General features: G+C 44.8%; 1 protein-coding gene and 3 non-coding genes across 4 annotated transcripts in view; 1 reads left to right on the top strand and 3 right to left on the bottom strand.

Moving 5' to 3' along the window:
- The first annotated feature begins 1,661 nt into the window (after positions 1 to 1,661).
- On the top strand, positions 1,662 to 1,744 carry trnal-uaa (transfer RNA leucine (anticodon UAA)). The gene has a single exon. It is a non-coding gene; the product is annotated as a tRNA-Leu (tRNA).
- Positions 1,745 to 12,766: 11,022 nt separating this feature from the next.
- The window catches only part of LOC148663356 (uncharacterized), a 76,131-nt gene continuing 70,833 nt past the window's right edge, over positions 12,767 to 18,064 (bottom strand). The window contains exons 9-13 of the mRNA XM_088632861.1: positions 16,416 to 16,500; positions 16,203 to 16,338; positions 15,395 to 15,503; positions 13,684 to 13,818; positions 12,767 to 13,023 (exon numbers count right to left, since the gene is read on the bottom strand). Coding sequence (XP_088488987.1) covers positions 12,767 to 13,023; positions 13,684 to 13,818; positions 15,395 to 15,503; positions 16,203 to 16,338; positions 16,416 to 16,500 — 722 coding nt within the window. The remainder of the gene's footprint in view (positions 13,024 to 13,683; positions 13,819 to 15,394; positions 15,504 to 16,202; positions 16,339 to 16,415; positions 16,501 to 18,064) is intronic.
- trnav-aac (transfer RNA valine (anticodon AAC)) lies at positions 17,438 to 17,510 on the bottom strand. The gene has a single exon. It is a non-coding gene; the product is annotated as a tRNA-Val (tRNA).
- Positions 17,620 to 17,692, bottom strand: trnaf-gaa (transfer RNA phenylalanine (anticodon GAA)). The gene has a single exon. It is a non-coding gene; the product is annotated as a tRNA-Phe (tRNA).

Here is an 18,064-nt window from a genome sequence, read left to right as displayed (position 1 = left end):
AGAGGACGCCGACACAATGCCCATTGGCCAACCGCTGCAACAGAGGCTGCAACAGAGCCTGTCAGCTGGTTTGGTGTTCGTGCCAGGAGATTCCAAATCCATACACAGTGGATAAGTAAACCCCATATTCTACGTTGCGTCTCGAGAATTCAATTGTACCTCAACACAAGTTGTTATCAATTTAATTCATGAGTAATGTATTTACTTCCGAGTTTAGAGTAACAGTGGGTAATAACACTGGTTAGCGATTTGGTAACCGAACGATATATATTGACATATATTCTCTGTTGTGTATCTCTTTGTGTTTGCATCTCTTCGAGATTATATACCTTGTATATTGATAACCCTCACAGCAAGGTCTGCCACTCGTATCCAGGCAGACTAGTATATCTTTGGTGCACAATTTATATTAATAAATGTATCTCGTGTATTGAACCCGTGTGTGTGCGTTGTTAGTTGTTCTGACGATTTATTTTCTAAAAGCTACAACGAACAACCTCGTGATTACTGTTACAATTAATAATTGTCTCAGTAAACCCATCAAACCACTACACTATTGAGCCATGAAGAAGACCCACCTGTCCCAGTGTATTACCTGTAGTGTTACTTTCAGAAAATCATAAAAAAATAAAGAAAGAGGCCACAGCCACAGCAAGGTTGTATGAGGTTAGGGGCCCTGTCTGGTGTGTAAAACATATGGTTTCAGCAGTGTGGCTGTTGTATTTGAATTACTATTGAGCCATGAAAAAGACCCACCTATCCCAGTGTATACCTGTAGTGTTATCTTCAGAAAATCATAAAAAATAAAGGTTCCACAACCCAAAACAAAGCTGGAAAAAGTCAGAAGACCTGCTTAGTGTGCAAAACACTTACTTGCAGCATTGTGGGTGCTGTGATTTAAATGCTATTGGTTTGTGAACAGAATATCCCTATCCCAGTGCATTGTGCCATATTAAATAAAAGCACGAGAAAAAGAGATTCAGAACGCAAAGCTGTGTCAGTGTTCTGTGTAAAATATCGGTTTGAACATCATGGGAGCTGTTTTTAATGAGCTGCTGAGTAAAGAATATTTTAATCTTCCTGCTGTCAGTAGTATTGTCAATATAGTTGACCCTTACCTGAATGAAAACAGGGCGTAAAGGAAGGGTTTCAGAAATCAAACAAAGCTTTATTCCTGTGCTTACAGTCTGGGTAATTGGAGACTGCACTGTTCTGCTTCCTATGGTCATATACGGCTTATTCGCACGAAGCCGTATTGAACAGTATTTCTTGCGTTGTGAACGTCTGTACACAGCAGTCCTCCAGGTTCCAGTAAGTGCGTAATTATGCATCGATGAAAAACCGGAGGTTTAAAAAAAGATAATTAGCCCACTGATAGTTTGATGTAGATGCTGTGGAAATATCCACAAGTCTTGGTCTTTAAAATGCATTTGGTTTGACGGCGTTCTGTGCTTCCTTTGGGAAGATATGGACAAAAGAATATTCGTGCTCGGTCAAAAAAATGTCATAAAAACGAAAAAGTAAAGGCTGAGAAAGCATTCACAATGTATTTTATACACAAAGGAAGTATTCTCGCAACTCTAAGAGGTTTCGTGGTTTAATTTTTTTTAATTGTTGAATCATATTTAAATGTTAAACAACTGAAGAGCATATTGCTGTAGACCAGGATGGCCGAGTGGTTAAGGCGTTGGACTTAAGATCCAATGGACAGATGTCCACGTGGGTTCAATCCCCACTCCTGGTAGTGTTGTAATAAGTTTTAAGTGACAGAACACTTTGATGATTTACACTCTATTTAAATATGAATTTAATAAATTTCAGTTCAGTTCTCTTCACTCCCACTCCCTGGCATAACTGAGCTCTCACTATCGCATACTGAAGGCTTTACATGCATTAGCTGTGATTCAGTTCCCAATAAAGACGGAATCAAACAGTTTGTTCTGTCTCTCATGGTGATCCTCTTCTCGATCCAAATGAAATGTTTAATATGATGCCTCGAGAAAAAAAAAGGAGTGGATTTCCACCTATAATGATGGATGCCCCATCAAACATTTTGTAACATCCCCGGAAGATTATACAGTAGAATCCTGGTTTGTGGCTTAAATTCAAGGTAAACAAGACTAAGGAAACGAGTTGGAAACTTGATGTCGAACTGGAATTTAAGTACCCGGAATATTTCACTACATTGGGCAATATGTGCCAGAGAAGAGCACTTTAAATCCCTTCGATAGCTCAGTTGGTAGCGTGGCTAATTGTATTAGAAACAGTTTGGAATCCTTAAGTCGCTGTTTCGACTCCAGCTTGAAGAAAGGTGCTTTTGTGAACTTTAATCAAATAGTTAAAATAGCAAATCTTTTTCACTCAGACGTTGATCAAAAGCTCAATAAACAATGAAGCAGAGGCTCTTGTTCCGAATTCAGCTAACATCTGGTTGTCTTGTTTTGGCAAATATCTTATCTTTGAATTAAGGGACTACGCTGTCTGATTTGTAATTCAAAAGTAGATACAAATGTCACTGTTTTCAAAGGATAGGTACTTAATTGGCTTTATGATTTAGTATTGATTTTGTATCATTATATTATTACGTTTGTGCTTTTTGTGTTTTTTATCATATTGTGAACTTATTTTTTTAACAAATGCTTACAAAGGCAAACACAGCACACATCTGTTTATACCAGTGGTGAATTGTACATTTTTATTAAGTACAATCTACTGTATTTTTAGAAAAAAATGGCATACTGTGCAGGATATGTTGCAGAAACACAACCTGATATTTTCATAATTATTATTTTAATCATTTGACAAGTATGAGGTCCCGGATCCAAATCTTCAGTTCTGATTTTTTTTAAAGTGATATCTTCTCTTCCTCTCGTGGAAATCACAAGATGTGAGCAAATGTTTTTTGTTCTTTTTTTTTCACGTTGCGATCCAAAGAGCCTCAGACACACAGTCTGACAGTAACCAAACCAGAATGGATTCTGCTGGGAGCCGGACTGAGCTCATTCTCACTCCCTGTGCTGAAAACAGAATTATCTCTTCCCCGAACATCATCTACAGCTGCTAGATATTGCTCTGCGTCCTACTGCTCCAGCAATTCCTTTGACCAAAGACAGATCACTTGTGCACTTTTAACCTTTTTGCCGTTACAGGCTCTTTGATGGCTCATGCTGATCGTCCTGTGGATTTGAAAGAAAATGTTAAAGCTGATATATTTTCAATTGTAATTTGCATCTAGCTACAACGTCCCTGGAAAAGATAATTTATTAGTTGCGTGCAATCGGAATCTTTTACTTTACGGATGGTAGTGGAAATAGTTTTAAAAATGTTTTCTAAAGAAGATTGTATTGCCAGGACCTGCCTTTAGCGCTCAGTAGCGATTACGCTGTTGATATAGATGGAGAAGAAATGTAAGATGAATTGATGATCTAAGCTAAAATATCCCTAACACGCCTCCTGTAACAGTGTTTGTATTCATAGCAAGTAATATTCTTTTTCAAACCCGAACGTTGCTTTTTCATTAAGTGTTATGTAACCATTAGCGGTTTCGGTAACTTCTAAAGAGCGCACTTTTCCAAACTGAAGCCTATAAGAATTTTGTTTCATCAAAGAGTACAGAAAGAAGAAAGAAAGAAAAAGTGTCGTAAATGAACTCTGTTGCCCTTGGGAGATGTCAAGCGCATTGGACATGAAAAGTGCCCAATAAAAGCCATTTCTCTTCGTTTCTTTTACGGTCAGGGCTCCTGTTCCGTGTAAAGGAGACAGCTTGCTCAGCCGTCAGACTCAGGGCTTAGTGAATGCAAATGGCTCAGAGCGGTGTGTCCAAGCGGCTGTAAAAGAGGAGAATTCTGCCGGCACTGTAGCTGAATCGGTTTAAGTATCTGTCTCGTTAACTGGGGATCCTGGCTCCACATCCCAGCTGTGCCTTTCTTCCTGTCTTTCTGTGCAGAAACAACCATCTTGGACAACCGCATAGGGCTTGATTTAGTTTAATGCATGAATGCATTTCCTTTCTGCAACAACTTGTTTTTCAAGAAATTCATACAGCTTGTGAAAAATGAAATTTAATTTTTGCCTATCAGAGCAATGTTTAATTTTTGACCAGAAAGGTGCGAATGGAGAAAAGCCTCTCTCATCAGTCTCTGTGGCGCAATCGGTGAGCACGTTTGGTTGTTAACTGAAAGGTTGGTGGTTCAAACCCACCCAGGGACAATCTTCTTATTATTGTCAATGTAAACACTGTCTCCGCTAAAGCTGAAACCTTAACCCTCTTTATATTTGCAGAAAATGCGAGTCTTTTGCCCGTGTCCAACAACAACACTTGAGACCGGGGAAGTCCAATAGTGATCAACACCGCAACTCCCCAGAAATCCATATTTACCCATGGAAAAGTATCTTTGAATGGCTGGCGGGAGATATCATTTATACTCTTGTTGCGTCCTCTGCTAAAAGAGATTAGAAATACAACGCAGATTTGTTTGAGAATTTGACAAGCATTGTTACGAGTAGTATAAAGCGACACCTTTCGTCAAACTTTTGACAGGTACCACGCCCCCCTTTTCCAGCCAATGGGCGTCAGCGGTGTTTGGCTGTCCCGCCCCCTTGCCAGCCAATGGCGTGTTGTTATTTGTGCATGTCCCGCCCCCTCAGGAGCCAATGGTGTGTCGTTAAGGGTCGGAACTCCCGCCTCCCCCTGGCCGGTCGGTCCGGAGCCTTAGGGTCCCAAAGCCCCAAGGCGGCGCATCCCTCGCTTGTGTGTGAAAGTGTGTATTGGTTTGGAAGGGGACCATGTCTGCCGCGGGGTTGAGTGCGCTCTATTATAACCCTAGGAAATCGGGTAGTTTTCGTGTCTGGGAGTCTGGTGAGGGCCGCGAGATCCCCGGGTGTGAGCAGCGCCAGCCGCGGCCGGGTGGCCGAGTGGTTGTCTGGCCAGGCTGCTTATACGCTGCATAAGCTGTGTCTCAAAAGCATCAGGGGTGTAAACACACACACACACACACACACACACACACACACACACACACACACACAGCGTAAAGTCTCACGGAAAGAACGCACAGGACAAACACCATGTGAAATGTGAACTGCTTTATTTCAACGGGGGGTTTTCAAACACAGAAACAGCGCAGCAGCACTTTTCACACAAGTTACAGACTCCAGTTTGCAAGTATGTGAAATGTGAACCGCTTTATTTCAACAGTGCGTGCTTCAAACACTGAAACAACGTAGCACACACGCGTTACCGGCCCCTGTTTGCATTCAACAATTAAGTGTTGGTGCGGAAAATTAGTTCGGTACACGTAACCACCACCCCAACATTGCTGAGAAACTTTGAGGCATCTGAAAAAGCATTCATAACCCCCTTCCGCTCCCCATGTCTAAAGCCATGCTAACCACACTGGGCGATCCGATCTAGCAGAGCAAAAAAGTTTGCCTGCGTAGACAGCGGGATGGTGTTACCACAGGTTCTGTGCAAAACACGCTGTATTTTGGAATACACACTGTAGAACACCCCAGGCTTCCATTTCTGATCTGAAAACATCAGATCTGCAATAATTTCACTCAAGTTCTTGACATACACATCTATCTCTTCAACAAATTTAAGGACATTAGCATTCGACTCTGTTTTGCATATCAAGCTTTGTAGAGAGAAGTGTGTAAAGCACTCTTAGTAAGAATTCAGACGTATACATTAGAAATACTTCATTCTTCGGACGATGGCACACCCGGGTCTGTAAAACAGAGTGAAATCTGTATTCACATTTTACATAGATCTTTTTTTTTGCGTCTGTAAAAATAAGAATAGTGTTTCTTTTGCAACGCATCAAAAGTCACGTCTACTAATTTTTCATCCAGCTGTTTAAGTATGGTGTGTACATGCTCGAATGGGGAGCGGTCCTCAATTATATTTTTCAGCAACTGTTTTATGCCCCGCTCAGTGTCATTTGTAATGGTGTACGAACCCAGACACCTGGCAGTGTACAGAACAGCCGATAAATTTCAGGCTAAACTGAGAGACTTATAAATTTCTAAAGCAGCAAACGTCACATCTTCAAACCCATCTGTGTAGCCGACAGACAGGCATGTGTGACCTTGCTGCCCGGGATGGTCAATCAAACAGGCCGAGCAGTCATCAACCAGGACCCCCTTTAAACAGTGTTTGAAGATGCAATAAACTACTGCTTTCACAATCTGGGGCATAACATCGGGCTCATTAGGGACATGGGCATCAGCTTTATTAACATTTGGCCAAACACATAGACACGAAACATTCAGTTGTGCCAGTAGGCTGAAGATTGACCCATCCACATCCTCTTTATTCTATTAAAGGAAAAAGAAAAGGAAGGCTTAACAAAATAGACATGCTTTGTACCTAAAATATCGAGCATTTAACGCACTTTTGAGCTAAGGTTTTTCATTAATATTTACCATTTGTAGCGTGGTATCATCGCTAGCACCCAGCAGTTCTTCTGGTACCCCAGCTGAACTCACATCCCCGCCGTTGTCACAGGGTGCAGAGGGTGGGGTCTGGTTTTGCTAAAAAGAAGACCAAGTATTAAAATGACATACGCTAAGCACCGATACAACAATTCCACAATCAGAAAAAATATTTTAGCCACCTACCTCTTCACTTTGTAGAGTAGCGGACCCCGATGTTTCTCCACACAAAGAAGCCATCTTCGCAGTTCCCAACAAGGGGTGGTGTCTGACAGCTCCAGGGACGCGCTGCGACCCTGTCAGGCCGGCGCGTTTGAGAATATGCGCTAATGGTGTTACCAAGCCTACATAACACAAGACATTTTTCAATTGGTTGTGATGCTTTAAAAAGACCCCCCCCCCCCCATTGTTTTATCGAGAGTGAAAAGTATTCACATATCAGTTTATAAGTTTTAAACTTTAAAAGTATTAACACACAACGCAAACAAATGATGTGTTTGCCCAGAAAAGAAATTTTAAACACGCGGGGTTGGTCTTAAAGTTTTTAAAATAATGTAATAAGATTTTTAATAAAACATTCGCAACAGCTTTTTCGAAAGTTTGAGATAAATTTCCACACATCGCAAGCATAAAAATCTTTAAGGTATTAACAGGCAACAAATGATGGGGTGTTGTTCTTTATACTTAAACGGATTGGTCTTAAAGTTTTAAAATCACGCATTAGAGATAATTTGAGTTGTTTTGGAGACGAGCGGTGTGGCGTTTAGTTAAAGGCTTTGGAATGCAGAGTGGGGGAGGGGGGCTAAAATTGACCCCAGGGAAAGTTTACATTTTATATTCATGTAAAGTTTTCTAATTTACAAGCACCACATGTATTTCACGGAAAAATGTTCTTAACATCGCATCGCGAAAAAATAAAACCTCAAAAGGTTAAGCTTGGTTTGTGAACACGTCGCTATAAAGAACAGATACATTTTCTTATAGCGTTAATAAAAAACATTTTGCTTGATAATATTCTTAGCGGTCTGAATCAAACACAGACACCGCAGCACATTTTCACCAAGAACAGTGTGAGTAACCTCGCAAGTCACAAATGTAAAGAGAAACTGTGCTCGCGTTGTAACAACGTGATCGACACCCCTGACACACATTTGTGCTACATACTGCCTTTGGACAACCCCAAAATTTCAAACAAGTACATTTTTTTCGACTTTGAATGCATGCAAGAAACAGGGACACACATACCAAATTACGTCCACGCCCTTCATATTAACAATAAACAAAGCTGGGAATTTTATAGTGAAACTTGTCTAAAGGATTTTTTGTGTAAATTTATCGATAGACGTTTCAAAAACCATACGTTAATATCGCACAATGGCAAGGGATATGACAATTACCTAGTGATCAGACAGTTGTTAGCTGAAAAGATGGACGTTGAACTAATTAATCAGGGTGGAAAGATAATGTGTATGACCGTAAAAGCTCTGAACATCAGATTTATCGATTCTTTAAACTTTCTGCCTATGAAATTAAGCAAACTGCCGGCCGCCATGGGGTTCCCCGGGTGTAAGGGTCATTTTCCATACTTGATGAACTCTTCAGAAAACCAAAATTATGTCGGCCTGATGCCGCCGCCAGAACTTTACGGCATTAACTACATGCTGCCGAGCGAGAAAGCCGAATTTTTGGTTTGGTATGAAGAATGCAAGGGAAGTGTGTTTATCTTACAGAGAGAGCTGAAACGCTACTGCCAGATCGATGTGGCAGTTCTAAGAGAAGGCTGTGTCAGGTTCCGGGACAAGGTCATGACTATGACCAGACAGACACGCGTGACTGATTCAGGGGCAGCCTGCATTGTGTGCATCGACCCCTGTCAGTTTGTGACCATCGCTAGTGTCTGCATGGCCATGTTCAGACTTATGTTTTTACAGGAAGAGACGATAGCGTTGCTACCCCATGACAATTACCACCACCAGCAAAAACAATTTCTACACCCAGCATTCAGTGGCTTATGTATATCGAACACACAGAGCCCGTTAAAATCCAACACGCCTTAACCACGGCTGGTGAGTTCAAGGTTGGCCCATATTTTCTGGATGGTTATGCTGTAATTGACGGAGTGCAGATAGCCTTTGAGTTCAACGGTTGCTTTTTCACGGTTGTAGCGTTTGTTATTGTGAAAATGGTTTTAATCCGCTGACAAACACTACTTTTAGTTGGTTGTACAGAAAGATGGTGGTGAAAATTAATTTTTTCAAAATGAGAGGTTTTAACATGCGTGTTTTGTGGGAACACGAGTTCAGAGACATGCTTGTTGAAAATGGAGACTTACCAGAGCCTCTGCAACCGAGCGATTCGCTTTTTGGGGGGAGAACAAATGCTATTTGTTTGCATTACATCGCACAACCCGGTGAAAAAATTCATTACTCTGATTTCACCAGTCTGTACCCATTTGTGAACAAAACTAACAAAAACCCAATGGGGCACCCCTGAATAATTTATAACAACTTTGGAGATTTAAAACGGTATTTCGGTTTAGCGAAGGTGAAAGTTTACCCACCCAGACGTTTGTACTTTCCAGTTCTTCCAACCAAAATTGACAAAAAACTGTTTCTCACACTGTGTCGTACATGTGCTGAAACAAAACAGACCACTCCCTGCGAGCACAGTGATGAAGATCGTGCCTTGACTGGTGTCTGGTGCACCCCGGAATTACATATGGCCTTAGATCTGGGGTATAGAGTGGGTAAAAATTACAAAATTTGGCATTTCGAAAAGTCCTCACACGATCTTTTTACCGACTACATCAAACTGCATCTGAAAGGGAAACAGGAAGCTTCGGGGTTTCCAGAGTGGTGTACAGATGTCGAGAAACAACAGAAATATATCCGCGAATATTATGAAAAAGAGGGTGTCCGGCTGGACCCTGGCAACATTAAAAAGAATCCGGCCAAAAGACAGCTTTCAAAAATTGCCTTGAACAGTTTGTGGGGCAAGTATGGACAAAGAGACAATTTACCACAGACCACCATTGTGAGAAACCCCGATGAATTGTTCAGGTACTTATTTACGCCATATCATGAGGTGTCAGCCTGCGAGTTTATCGATGAAAACACAGCCTTTGTTACGTGGAAACACACTAAACACCACTATACGGGCCATTCAAACACTAACATTTTCATCACTAGCTTTACAACCGCCTATGCCCGCTTGGAGTTATACAATCTGCTAAATGCTTTGCAAGGCCGCTGTCTGTACCACGACACAGATTCAGTTATCTTTGTGAGCCGGGAAGGTGAGTGGAATCCGGAACTGGGTGACTACTTGGGTGAGCTGACCAGCAAAATCGATGCTGGTCAACACATCACCGAGTTTGTATCAACAGGACCCAAGTCGTACGGGTACAAACTGTCTGGAGGGAAAGCCTGTTTAAAGGTAAAAGGCATTACGCTCAATGTGAACAATTGTGAAAAAGTTAACTTTGAGAGTCTGCGGGACTTGGTTTTTGACTATGGCGTTAACCCTTATGCAGAGTGCCGGGAATTTAAACACATTTCTATTCAACAGCCGATGATCGTGCGTGTTAAAAAGGATTGGCGCATTGAGACCCGGACCTTAAAGAAAACCCAGAAGGTGGTGTACGACAAGCGGGTGCTGCAAGAAAATTTGACATCGTTGCCCTACGGATATTAACACGATGGATGTCAGGTTAAAACACCCTTTTTCGTGCATTTTGTCCGGACCCTCGAATTGCGGTAAAAGTTATTTTATAAAACAGCTCTTGGAGAGCGGTGATACCGTTATGACTCGTAAACCCGAAAACATAGTCTGGTGTTACAGCTGCTGGCAACCTCTATACGACGAGTTGCTTGTGAAATTTCCATACATTCAGTTTATAGAAGGACTACCGACGTCGTTTTCCGACGACCAGCTACTGCCGCCGGGTAGAGTAAATTTGATTATAGTGGATGATTTGATGGAGTCTGCGTGTGAAAATAATGAGATAGAAAAAGCTTTTACCAAATACGTACACCACCGAAACCTCAGCATCATGTATATCGTCCAAAATGTGTTTTGTCAAGGCCGGAAAAGTAGAACCATCGCGTTAAATACAAAGTACATGGTGCTGTTTAAAAACCCTAGAGATAAACTACAGATTACAACCCTGTCCCGGCAGATGTACCCCGGTAAAGCCAAATTTTTTTTTGGAAGCGTTCGATGACGCTACTAAAAAACCTTTCGGTTACTTGTTGGTGGATTTAAATGCCGACACCCCAGATGACTATCGCTTGCGAACAGGTCTTTTCCCCCCAGATGTAGCCACGGCTTATGTGTTTAAAAAATCTAAAAGTCGGTGATCTCACAACCACCGACTCAGTCGAAAAAACACGTTCGGGGCGTCGTCATGTCTTCACGCGTTCGGAGAAACCTGACTCTCTTAAATTTTCTGGTAAAAGCCACCCCCAAACAGCGGAAAGCTATTCTCTGCGGGGCTACAAATGATCTTGTACAGGCCATAGCTGAAATCGCCTTGAATACCTTGAAAGGGAACATACCGTTATCTGCTAAGCAGTTTGGGACCCTGAAGAGAAAGCGTAAGCTTATAAAGACTTTGAGTCGAAAGGGTCTTTCTCTTAAAAGAAAGAGACTCTTGGTGAACCAGTCCGGTGGTTTTATCGGGGCCCTGTTGAGTATTGCAGTACCACTGATTACGGGGCTTCTACAACTTCGATAATGGAGCACGCTGAAAAAATGTACCTGGTACCTCAGAAACAGCTCGATCGACTCCGAGAGCGGTCTGGGTTCGAAAGCGATGTAAGAAAAATAACCGCCCGTCGCCTGGATGATGAAATGCGTGACATTCTGCAGAACTCGCATCTGGCCGAATATGAAAAAGTGAAATTGTACATCCAGGTGTTGCAACGGTATTTGACATTAGTACGCCAGGAGACTTCCGAAAAGGGGACATTAACCGTTGTACTACCGGAAAATGCACCCACCGAACTATCACGTACGTTCGCGCAACCGCCGTCATCGAGCGAGGCTGACTTTGAGTATATTTTGGACAGCGTGTCTCAGAGGTTCCGGAGAAATGCCGAGATATTGTTAAAGACCATGGCCCGCAATGAACCACTAATAGCCTGGAATGAAAAGGGGGAATTTGTGGGGGGCACCCGTTGAGGGCTCTCACATGATTGATCTTGTCAGGGCTCTCACGCAGCAGCAAGCAGTTGCTGGCGGTAAGAAGCCAAAAGGTTGGGATGTGTTCATGGAGGCTATGGCTGAAATCAACGTGCCGGGCACCTTGCTAGCCAACGCTGGTAACCGAGAGCTACTTGAAAAATTCAAGGCTGCCCCGCCGGGGTGTGCCGCGTCGGCCAAAACTTTAAAACAACCGGTAGAGTTGTCGACGGTCGACCCGGTCTCTAAGATAACCGCTGAAAGGAGACGATCATTAATACCTAGACCCACATGGCTGTCTTTGTAACATTTTTTTCTCTGGGTCTGTGTGTTTGTGTTAAATGACTTGAAATGTATATTAAAAAGCGTGCGCAATATGTTTAAAAATGGTTTGTCTGTAACATGTATTAAAAAAAGCTTGAGCGCTGTAACAGCGAATGTATAATAAAAATATTGTGTTGATTTTCATCCATGTTTTGTGTTCTTTTTAAATAATAACCACACAGACGTCGAAATGGTTCGATTTCATTTTTATTTTAGACGACCGATTAACATTTATGACATGTTTTAAATTGTCGTAAACACCCGCATAATTGAACATTCGTATTTTCAAAGGGCTTGAAAGGGTACAGGGGTCTCCGTCTCACGACACGACGTCGGTTTTTCAGAAACATTTCCACCATGCGGTCATTCTGGATTGCATCCGTAGAATAAAGTTCTAAAATGTTTCTAAAAGATAAACCTTTACATCTATGGTATAGAAAAAAGACGCAGTGTAGACCGCAGGTCACTGCAAAAGAATCTTGCAATTATCTGTTATTGTAAAATATGGAGTTAGCATTTCTGTTTAAGAAATCATTAATGTTCTTGGGAAAGAAAAAGGCTTGGGGTGAAAATCCGTAGGAGTCGAAAAATTCTGCGCCCTCGTCGTCGGGTAAGTAAATAGCCAGCCAGTGCTCACCGGGGCGGTCGTGTGGGTGAGTATTAACTATTAAACTCAGAGGGCGCCGCGCCAGTCTCTCGCTCGGTAGGGCATCACTGGGGAACACGCCTAGAAAACTGTCTCGGGTATAGCGGTCTCGGGTTAGAATGTCTTCTAGCTGTTTGGTGTTCATCTTTATGTGCAGGTTGTGTGGTCTCCAAGTGCTTTTTAGCTGAAGTCGTAAATGACTTGACGTCTCATATCCAGCTCTATCACGTTGTCGAACAGCGCGTACACAACCATGTTAACTGTAGTGGGTAGCGGGAGCGCGAAGCGTATTTCAGCTCTCAGATTACCCGTTTTGATAAGTGAATAATGTCCTGTGCACTCGTCGTCGGGGCTGAGGTTGAAAGCGAACAATGTGTAACCGCGCGCGTACTCCTCGCGGTCCACCAGAACTGGTTTGTCTTTCAGACGCTTCCCGGCTGTTTCCACCAGATTAAAATATTCACGGACGCAATGTCCATTCTGGAAGTCTGGTTGAAGCGGTTTAGTGGGGATTTGTTCCCCGTCCGCGTAGAGAGCCAGAAAGTTAACGTTGTAGTGTTTAAAATTGAAGGGGTTTTGGGTAAAACTGCCGCTGAATGCCGCGTTGTCCACAAACCCCAAAATGACCACTTTGGGTAACTGCCCGAGAAAGAGGTTTTCTTGGTTACACACACGGCTCCCTGCTGGCAGGCTGAAGACTTTCATCTGTACGCGGTCTATGGGGTATTTAGCGTTGGCCGTCAGGAGTGCTTCGGCGTGTCCCAGTCTGACCCCGGGTGACACTCTGACTCTTTTCACAAACAAAGATGCAGAGAGTACGCTCAGTTTGTGTTCTCCGGCGTTGTTCATTAAGCAGAAAGCATCTCTGTTTCGCGTGAGTTTTATTTTCAGGTCTACGCCATTCAGAAGTAGTTTGTCCTGAAAAAACAGGTCAGCGTGAATGTGACCCAGGAGCTCCAGTTTTCGGCTTTGCGCCGTGTATGATGCTCTTTTTCGGAACCCCTGATTGGGACCATCCAAAAGTGTGGACTCGTGTTCCCCGGCTGTGTCTTTGTAAAAGAGACCTGTTGAATACTGCGTCTTCAGCGTCTCTTCACTGTAGTTCAGGACCGACTCTATAAAGGCTCTGTAAGGATAGCAGTTGTTGCTCTGGCTGATCAATCGGTCTCCTACGGTGATGTCAACCTGGCTGAAGATGGCAGCGATGGGGTAGTTCACCAGGCTCACACGGGCTGCCGCATCAATGTCCCGACCGTCTGCTTCCGTTATTTTACAGGTCAAATAGAGCAGTGTGTTGTTTAAATCTAAATAATCTTCACCGTTGCCTGCGACGTAGAACTCCAGAGGTGCGTTTTCCGTGAGGGCCGTGAGGGGTGGAACTTCTATGTAAAAGCTTTTCTCGACGCTTGTTTGGGTAGGTACTAATTGAAATATGTCCAGCTCCGACTTGGCGCATTCTGCAGACCCGCCGTGAACAAAAGCCATGTTTAAAATATGTCTCGTTTCGTGTCGCGTTGATTGCGGTGTGTCACGCTCTTCTTGGTCGACCTGAAGCTTCTATGAGTTGCCTGTCTGCGCTTAGCCGTTCTTTTATCAGGTTTCGGCGGCCCCCGACGGTGGGATGATGACGTCTGTCTTTTTCTACTGACACCCCTGCGGATGTATGCTAGACCCGAACCTTCCTGCTGATGTGCAGCCACCTTAGACATGACCGCGCTTGTAACGTTGCCGACCACGTCTTTGGCGATGTTTTTAGCTGCCGATGCCATGTGCGGCTTAGCTATTTCAAACCAGCGTTTCAGAAAAGGCACGGCTTTTCTAAATAGCGCTCTGAAAATACCCCCGATACCAGCGCCGTACTGAACTGGTAGCCCTGAAAATCCTGGTAATCCATAACCAGCCTGTTGTTTGTAGTAGTGCGTATACAGAGAAGGATCCCCTAGCTCTTGATGACCGTCATCCTTTTAGATGTTTGACGCTTTCACAGGTCTGAAATGCAGCTTGACGATGACCTTTCCAAATGCAAATGACACGTGTTCGTTTTGATCCGTCTTTATTTCAATAGTGATGTTGTTAAAATGGTCGATGCTCACCGGCACATAATGGGGTTTGTCGTACAATACTGTGACGAATTCACCATCCACGCCTCTGAAGGGCACCGCAAAAGCGGTGCGTAGACGTCGCCTACTAACTGGTGTTCTATGATATCGGTGTATATATACATGGTGTTAAATCCGCCAGTCATATCGACGGGGTGCGGTGATTTTACACCCGCTACACCCGAATTGAAACCCAACATCCGCGCTAGGCGATTACGCAGCTGCATAACAAACCGTTTATCACTAACAATCCTTACCGACCGGCTAATGGGGTTGTATTTAAGACTTACAGCCGATAACTTGTATTTTTCAGCAGCCCGTTTCATTTCATGCAAGAGCTGCTCGATGTTGCCGTAGTACCCTCTCGGTAAGGTACAGGTCCAGATAGTCTTGAGCTCCTCGCTGATGAACAGAAAAACTTCGTCTTCATCAAAAGTGTTTACTGTATTCGGATAGTGTAGTTCGACCAGGCCCACTTCCCAGCCCCCGTCCAGGTCAATCGCCTTTGCCAGATGCTCTGTGAAGCAGGCGTTAGTGTTCTTTGGAAACATCTTTGAGGATGAATTACTGGCCAGCGTCACATAGAAACCATTGGGGTTCATTTTTCACCACCTCTATATGTCTCGGACCTCAGAAGCCTTCACCCAACTATTGAATTTATCGCTCCAGCCACGCCACTTTACCAAAAGCTGTTTGTTTTTGCCACGACCCCTGGTTGCTAAAATCGTTTGGATGCGGTAGACGTTCTCAACATCCGGGTTTATCTTCTGTAGCTCTTCGGCATAGAAGGAACCCTTAATATCGTCGCCTGCGTAGTCCTGCAGTTTGTAATAGGGTCTCAGAGCCGCGGACCGCTCTTTGACAATGAAAATTTCATCTGTGAAGGTCTGTTCATATCCCTTCTCAAACACTCCCTTTATTTTGGACACCCGCACGCGATCACCCACATTAAATGAAAACTTTGACGGTTTTCTCTTAAAGTGCGCGTCATAGACCGTTCTCCACACCTCAAGGGAGTTGTCGGGCGTAACAGAAGCCGGGGTTCGTTTAATAGTCGTGTGGTAACTATGGTTATAAGCGTAAATAAGATCTGAAAGGACGTCGATATAACGAAAGGTGTTTTTGTGTGTCGGGTACCTCCACATTTTTGTTTTAATAGTTCTGTTAAACCTCTCGACCACACTAGCCTTCACATCGCTGGCCGTATTGAAATGTTCAATATTCTCACGTTTGAGAAAATTTTGGAAGGTCCTGTTAAGAAATTCTTTACCCTCGTCCGTTTGTAGCTTTTTAGGAGCACGCCCCTCTTGCAGTATATTTCGGAAAGCGCCTGTCACGGCCCCACCAGTCTTGGTTTTCAGCGGCACGGCCCAAGCGTATTTAGACAGCATGTCTATACACATTAAAATGTAACAGAAACCGTCGTTGAACGCGTGGTGTTCTCTCATGTCCACCAAGTCGGCCTGCCACTGCCAGTCCATTTCGGACACCAGCGTCCTGTTTCTCTTAAAACGTACTCGCGCCGGCTTGTGCAGCGTATAAGCAGCCTGGCCGGACAGCCACTCGACCACCCGGCCACGGCTGGCGCCGCGCACACCCCGGGATCTCGCGGCCCGCAACAGACCCCCTGCGCCGCCGTAACTGCCCGATTTCCTAGGGTTATAATAGAGCGCACTCAACCCCGCGGCAGACATGCTCCCCATTCCGAACCAATACACACTCGCACACACCCAGGGATGCGCCGGCTGGGGGCTTTGGGACCCCGAGGCGCCGGGGCGACCGGCCGGTGGGGGTTCCGAACCACACCATTGGCTCCTGAGGGGGCGGGACATGCACAAATAACAACACGCCATTGGATGGCTGGGGGGCGGGACAACCAAACACCGCGGACGACCATTGGATGGAAAAGGGGGCGTGGTACCTGTCAAAAGTTTGACGAAAGGTGTTGCTTTATACTACTAACACGCAAGAGAGTTGTCACTCAGAGTGTCGAAGGGTCGATGTATACTGGGGCTCAGTTGAAATGCAACGTCAGGACTTTTCCGAATTATGTCACACGAAGAGAGCACAGCCCTTTCCGCCCTGCCGCGTGTGTCTCGGTAACTCGCTGTGATCGTATAGTGGTCAGTACTTTGCGTTGTGGCCGCAACAACCCCGGTTCGAATCCGGGTCACGGTAGAATAGGGGCGTCTGCTTTTACTACTCGCACGAATGAAGGCAAAAAAAAGCCAATCGATGTGAACGAACGGCGCTTTACAGAGGAGTACTGCCTGACTGGATCGTTGATGAACGACAGAGGCCACTCCGACCTCTTCTCGGTTTTCTTCAATGACTTACTAAGGATCTTCTTCACATTCGCCCATGCAGGGGAAGCCAGTTACACCAAAGCAAACGCAGGAAAGTGCATTTCAAGCAGAGACCAGGAGGGACTTGTTTACACCGAGAGTGGGCGGAGAATGGAACAATGCGCCCAGCCCTGTTGCTGGAGCCGATTCTTGATGAGCTCTTGGGCTCACTAAGAGGCCCCCGCTGGATGCTAATCTTTCTGTTGTTCTTGCAGGTCCTGCGCTGCTTTTGAGCCGACAGAGCTCGACCTGGTCTGTCGGCACAGCCCAATTGCAAATGATCGGCTCCGCGTACAGAAGGAACGTGCGTTTGGTACAAGAGTGCACGAAGGCACCGGAAATACATTGGGAACAAATGACCGGTCGCTCAAGACCTCTGTGAAGTACAGGAGCGTGCAAAATGAGGCTGTTTCCGCCCGGTCTCGAACCGGGGACCTTTCGCGTGTTAGGCGAACGTGATAGCCGCTACACTACGGAAACCTGTAGGGACTGCTGCTGGTGTCTCGCTTGCGTTTCGGGCTGAGAAAGGGACGCGTCACTTTAGGCAGGTGGCGCTGGAGAGAGGAACAAAGGGCGCGATGAAACAAAATGCCGAAACCCGGGATCGAACCAGGGACCTTTAGATGTTCAGTCTAACGCTCTCCCAACTGAGCTATTTCGGCGGTGCACAAAGCCCGCAGCCACCTGCTCCAGCCTTCCTGTGTTGTGGCATGAGCGCACCAAGAGTAGCGGGAGAGTGTTGCAGGAACGTCACTCAGAAGGAAAGCCACCCAGCTGCGCCCTCTGAGCTCTGTCCAGCGCATCTTCCTCGCATGGACTCCTGCCTGCGACGGGCAGGAAACAATTAGCAAGAACAGAACGACACCCCATGGGTGTCTCATGACCGCACCTTAGGTTGTGACACGTGCAGGTGTGAGGGGTTGCCGGGCTACTTTGGAGCAGAGCTTGGGCGGAGGGGGGACGGGAAAGCAGACAAAGAGGTGACACCTCAAGGTCTGCACGATCACAGCTCTCCGCCGCCCCAGGCTTCCGCT

Source organism: Lepisosteus platostomus, chromosome 5, assembly GCF_059453375.1.
Source record: "Lepisosteus platostomus isolate fLepPlt1 chromosome 5, fLepPlt1.hap1, whole genome shotgun sequence".
Classification (NCBI taxonomy): Eukaryota; Metazoa; Chordata; class Actinopteri; order Semionotiformes; family Lepisosteidae; genus Lepisosteus; species Lepisosteus platostomus.
Note: the sequence above shows the minus strand (reverse complement) of the source record. Positions and strands in the feature narration are given on the sequence as shown.